The sequence below is a fragment of the Calidris pugnax genome, unplaced genomic scaffold (assembly GCF_001431845.1).
Source record: "Calidris pugnax isolate Ruff unplaced genomic scaffold, ASM143184v1 scaffold371, whole genome shotgun sequence".
Lineage (NCBI taxonomy): Eukaryota > Metazoa > Chordata > Aves > Charadriiformes > Scolopacidae > Calidris > Calidris pugnax.
In genome coordinates, this window is record NW_015091373.1 from 1,508,302 (window position 1) to 1,514,177 (window position 5,876).

Genomic DNA, 5,876 nt, shown 5'->3' on the forward strand with positions numbered 1-5,876 from the left:
CCCCCCCCCCCCATCCCAGTATCCTGGTGGGAAATCCCTTCAACTGCTCCTGCGGGATCCGTTGGCTCCAGCTCTGGCACGAGGGGAACCGGGCTGAACTGGGCAACCAGTCGCTGGGCTGCTGGGAGGGCAACCTGCTGGTCCCCCTCGGTAGCCAACCCCTCCACGCCTGCGGTAGGTGACCCCCGACGGGTTTGTGTCCCCCCTCCCACCTTCCTGAAGCTTGGGGGGGGACGTGGTACCCTCTCACCCCCCACCTTCTCCCCAGCAGAGCCCCCGTCCGTCCGTATCGAGCAGCCCGAGGTGGCCCTGCGGCAAGGAGACAACGTCAACCTCACTTGCCACCTCGCCGGCGAGCCCCCGGCCACCGGGGAGTGGGTGCTCCCCCCCGAGCTGGGACCCAAGGCGTCCGTCGTCACCAAGGTAAGACCTTCTTCCATCGTTCCCACCCATGGTTCCCCTCTGTGGGTCCCACCCATGGTCCCCCTCCATCATTCCCAACCATGGTTCCCACCCATGGTTCCCCTCTGTGGGTCCCACCCATGGTCCCCCTCCATCATTCCCAACCATGGTTCCCACCCATGGTACCCACCTACGGTTTCCCTCCATGGTCCCCCCTCCATGGGTCCCATCCATGGTCCCCCTTCAGCATTCCCACCTACAATCCCCACCCATGGGTCCCATCCATGGTCCTTCTTCCATGGTCCCCACCCACAATCTCCTTTCATGGGTCCTTCTCCATCGTTTCCCACCCATGGTCTCCCCTCCATGGGTCCCATCTGTGGTTCCCCTTCATCATTCCCACCTACAATCCCCATCCATGGTCCCTACCCACTGTCTCCTTTCATGGGTCGTCCTCCATCGTTCCCACCCACCCATGGGTCCCATCCATGGTCCCTCTTCATCATTCCCACCTACAATCCCCCTCCATGGGTCCCCCTCCGTCGTTCCCACCCATGGTCCCCATCTACGGTTTCCCTTCATGGTCCCCACCCACAGTTCCCCCCATCCACAGTTCCCCCCATCCACAGGTCCCATCCATGGTCCCTCTTCCATGGTCCCTGCCCACAGTCTCCTTTCATGGGTTCTCCTCCATTGTTCCCTCCATGGGTCCCATCCATGGTTCCTCTTCATCATTCCCACCTACAATCCCCATCCATGGGTCCTATCCATGGTCCCTCCTCCATCGTTCCCACCCACGGTCCCCCTTCATGGGTCCCCCTCCATGAATCCCACCCATGGTCCCCATCTACAGTCGCCCAGAGGCATCTACAGAGGCAACATCCTCTCATTTTTGGGGCTGCAGGAGCTGGCCTGGGGGGCTAAGGGGGGGGGATGCTGTTTGGTCACCCCATTCCCGGTGTCTCCCCCCACCCCCGCAGCTCTCAGACTGGGAGATCCTCTTGGAGATCACCAACGTCTCCTCCAACCTCAACCACAAAGACCTGACGTGCCGGGCGGAGAACGCGGTGGGGCCGGTGGAGGACAGCGTGACCCTCAACGTCACCTGTGAGCAACGTTGGGGGGGGACACACAACATGGGGGTGGTGTCTGGGCTTTAGGGGTTGGAGGGTGAAACCCACCCACCCATCTTGTGTTGCTTCTCCAAGTCCCCCCCGTCATCCTGCTCCTGCAAGAAGCCATCCCCCAGCACTTCTGGTGCATCCCCTTCTCGGTGGACGGCAACCCGGCCCCCAGCGTCCGGTGGCTCTTCAACGGCTCGGCGCTGGCCGAGGGCCAGTACATCCACACCCGCATCATGGAGGACGAGCCCAACTCCACCGTCCTCCACGGCTGCCTCCACCTCAACCGCCCCACGCACGTCAACAACGGCAACTACACCCTCCTGGTCAGCAACCCCCTGGGATCCGCCGCCCGCAGCGTCCAGGGGCGCTTCATGGACAACCCCTTCAGCTTCAGCCCCGAGGAGCCCATCCCCGGTAAATGGTGGCATGGGGTGGGGGGGTTGCCTTGGGGCTCCCCGCCTTGGGGGTCTCAACGGAGGAGGTGCCCCTACATCTCTCCTTGAATTGGTTGGGGAAATGGGTGGCATCTGGTTCTGCTTGCTGGCTCCCAGCAAGCCCTGGTGTGCCTCAGTTTCCCCAGGGGGGTGTCTCAGTTTCCCCAGGGGTGGAAGAGGTTGGGGGGAGGCCTGTCTGGGGGCTCCCCACCTTGGGGGTCTCAATGGAGGAGGTGCCCCCCACGTTTCTCCTTGCCTTGGTTGGGGAAATGGGTGGCATCTGGTTCTGGTCGTTGCCTTCCAGTGAGCCCTAGTGTGCCTTAGTTTCCCCAGGAGTGGAAGGGGTTGGGGGGAGGCCTGTCTGGGGGCTCCCCACCTTGGGGGTCTCAACAGAGGAGGTTCCTCCTACGTCTCTCCTTGTGTTGTTTGGGGAAACGGGTGGCATCTGGCTCTACTCGCTGGCTTCCAGTGAGCCCTGGCGTGCCTCAGTTTCCCTGGAGGGGTGTCTTGGTTTCCCCAGGGGTGGAAGAGGTTGGGGGGAGGCCTGTCTGGGAGCTCCCCACCTTGGGGGTCTCAATGGAGGAGGTGCCCCCCATGTCTCTCCTTGCATTGGGGAAGGAAATGGGTGGCATCTGGCTTCCTACTGGCTCTCATCAAGCCCTGATGTGCCTCAGTTTCCCTGGGGGGGTCTCTTGGTTTCTCCGGGGGGGCTGCCTCAGTTTCCCCACGAGTGAAAAGGGGTGGGAGGAGGCCTGTCTGGGGGCTCGCCACCTTGGGGGTCTCAATGGAGGAGGTGCCCCCACATCTCTCCTTGTGTTGGTGGAAGAAATGAGTGGCATCTGGCTTCCTACTGGCTCTCATCGAGCTCTGATGTCCCTCAGTTTCCCCGGGGGGGTCTTTTGGTTTCCCCAGGGGGGCTGCCTCAGTTTCTCCAGGGGTGGAAGGGGTTGGGGGGAGGCTGCCTGGAGGCTCCCCACCTTGGGGGTATCAATGGAAGAGGTGGCCCCACGTCTCTCCTTGCCTTGGTGGGAGAAATGGGTGGCATCTGGTTCTGCTCGCTGGTTTCCAGTGAGCCCTAGAGTGCCTCAGTCTCCCCAGGAGTGGAAGGGGTTGGGGGGAGGCCTGTCTGGGGGCTCCCCACCTTGGGGGTCTCAACAGAGGAGGTGCCCCCCATGTCTCTCCTTGAATTGGTTGGGGAAATGGGTGGCATCTGGCTTCCTACTGGCTCTCATCGAGCCCTGATGTGCCTCAGTTTCCCCGGGGGGGTGTCTCGGTTTCCCCAGGGGTGGAAGGGGTTGAGGGGGGGTCTCTCCTGGAGAATAACGACTTTTTTCCTTCTTTCTCCCCCCCTTTGGGCTGCCCCAGTCTCTCTGTCCCCGTTGGGTGAGTGACCGTGTGCTGCTCCCCGCAGTGTCGTGTGTCCCCCCGTCCCCCACCCCCAAACTGCCCCAGTCTCCCCCAAACCGGGGTTGAGGCTGGTCCCCCCAACCCCCAGGACCCACCCCCCAGGGGAGGGGGACCCCCCACCACCCTCACCCTGCGCCCTTCTCCCTGCCCCCAGGCACCAGGAACATCTCGCTGGAGGGGCCGGTGGAGACGACGGATGATCACACCTTTGGGGTGAGGGGATGCTCCAAGTTTGGGGGGGATGGGGATGGGGGGGGGACAAGGACACCCCAAGGAGGGTGGGACAAACCCTTGGGGGGCAACCAGCCAAACCAGAGCCAAGCGGGATGGGGACGTGTGATGGGGATGAAGGACAGAGTCTTGGTGCCTCAGTTTCCCCTGGAAAAGTTCTTGGGGGCTGGTGGCCACCTCAGCCCCCCCCCAGGGCTGGGAGAAGGGACCTGGTGGGACCCCAACCTGCCCCAACCCCAATCCCTGGTGTCCCCAGGTCTCGGTGGCCGTGGCCCTGGCCGTGTTCGCCTGCTTCTTCCTCTCCGTCATGCTCATTGTGCTCAACAAGTGCGGGCGCCGGTCCAAGTTCGGCATCAACCGTGAGTGTGTGTCCCCCCCCGGGACCCCCACCTCACCCCGGTGCCCCGGCACGGGGACAACCCCAGTTCCCACATTGGTGGGGTGACTGGGACTGTGGCACATGGAGGGGAACCCATGAAGAGGGACTGTAGGTGGGGACCATGGGTGGGATCCATGGTGGGGCACCCATGAAGGGGGACTGTGGATGGGGACCATAGAGGGGAACCCATGGAAGGAGACCATGGAGGGGGACCATGGATGGGAACGATGGGTGGGAACCCATAGAAGGAGACTGTGGATGGGGACCATGTGTGGGATCCATGGAGGGGCACCCATGAAGGGGGACCGTGGAGAGGGACCCATGAAGGGGAACCATAGAGGGGAACCCATGGAAGGAGACCACGGAGGGGGACCGTGGATGGGAACAAAGGGTGGGAACCCATGAAGGGCGACTGTAGATGAGGACAATGGGTGGGAACCATGACAGGGGACCCATGAAGGGGGACCATGGGTGGGAATGATGGAGGGGAACCCATGGAAGGAGACTGTGGATGGGGACCATGGAGGGTGACCATGGATGGGAATGATGGAGGGGAACCCATGAAGGGGAACTCTAGATGAGGACCATGGGTGGGATCCATGGTGGGGCACCCATGAAGGGGGACCATGGAGAGGGATCCATGAAGGGGCACCGTGGGTGGGAATGATGGAAGGGGACCATAGATTGGGACCATGGGTGGGAACCATGGTTGGGAATGATGGAGGGGCACCATGGAGGGGGGACTGTGGAGCGGAACCATAAGTGAGGATCATGGGTGGGAACCATGGTTGGGACTGATGGAGGGGGATCATAGATGGGGATCATGGTTGGGAATGATGGAGGGGGACCGTGGATGTGGACCATGTGTGGGGACTGTGGGTGGGAATGGTGGATGGGATGATGGAAGGGGGGACCATGGGTGGGAACCATGGTTGGGAATGATGGAGGGGGACCATAGATGGGAACCCATGGGTGGGACCCATGGAGGGGGGGACTGTGAATGGGACCTGTGGAGGGGAACAGTAGATGGGAACCATGGTTGGGAATGACGGAGGTGGACCATGGAGGGGAACCCTAGATGGGGATCATGGGTGGAACCCACAGAGGGAGGACCCATGGAAGGGGACCATGTGTGGGAACCATGGTTGGGAATGATGGAGGGGGACCATAGATGGGGACCCATGGGTGGGACCCATGGAGGGGGGACTGTGGATGGGACCGGGGAGGGAACAGTAGATGGGAACTATGGCTGGGACCCATGGAGGGGCACCATGGTTGGAACCCATGGAGGGGGACCACGGGGGGGACCCATGGAGGGGCACCATGGGTGGGTACCATGGTTAGGAAAGATGGAGGGGGACCGTGGGTGGGAACTATAGATGGGGATCATGGAGGGAACCCACGGAGGGAGGACTCATGGAGGGGGGACCCATGGGTGGGGACCATGGTTGGGAATGATGCAGGGGGACTGTGGATGTGGACCATGTGTGGGGACCATGGGTGGGAATGATGGATGGGATCATGGGTGGGAACCATGATTGGGAATGATGGAGGGGGACCATGGGTAGGAGCCATGGAGCGGGGGACTGTGGATGGGACCCGTGGGGGGAAACAGTAGATGGGACCCATGGAGGGGAACCATGAGTGGAACCCATGGGGGGGGGACCCATGGAGGGGGACCATAGATGGGGACCATGGTTGGGAATGATGGAGGGGGACCATGGTTGGGAGCCATGGTTGGGAATGATGGAAGGGGGACCATGGAGGGGGCCCTGTGGCTGGGGACCATGGAGGGGTGCGTGTCCCCCCCCGGCAGCGCGGGCAGCAGCTGCTAATTCACTCCTGGAATGGATTCAGCCTCTAAATGGGTTTGATCGGGCTCCGGGCCCCCGGGGGCCA

At 62.4% G+C, this 5,876-nt stretch overlaps 1 protein-coding gene across 1 annotated transcript in view; it reads left to right on the plus strand.

Annotated features, from left to right (window-relative positions):
• Window positions 1-3,957, plus strand: part of NTRK1 (neurotrophic tyrosine kinase, receptor, type 1) — a gene marked incomplete at its 3' end in the record, with an annotated part of 10,860 nt that extends 6,903 nt beyond the window's left edge. The window contains exons 2-8 of the mRNA XM_014961253.1: window positions 20-174; window positions 272-423; window positions 1,383-1,509; window positions 1,611-1,940; window positions 3,326-3,343; window positions 3,522-3,580; window positions 3,855-3,957. Coding sequence (XP_014816739.1) covers window positions 20-174; window positions 272-423; window positions 1,383-1,509; window positions 1,611-1,940; window positions 3,326-3,343; window positions 3,522-3,580; window positions 3,855-3,957 — 944 coding nt within the window. The remainder of the gene's footprint in view (window positions 1-19; window positions 175-271; window positions 424-1,382; window positions 1,510-1,610; window positions 1,941-3,325; window positions 3,344-3,521; window positions 3,581-3,854) is intronic.
• Window positions 3,958-5,876: the final 1,919 nt, after the last annotated feature.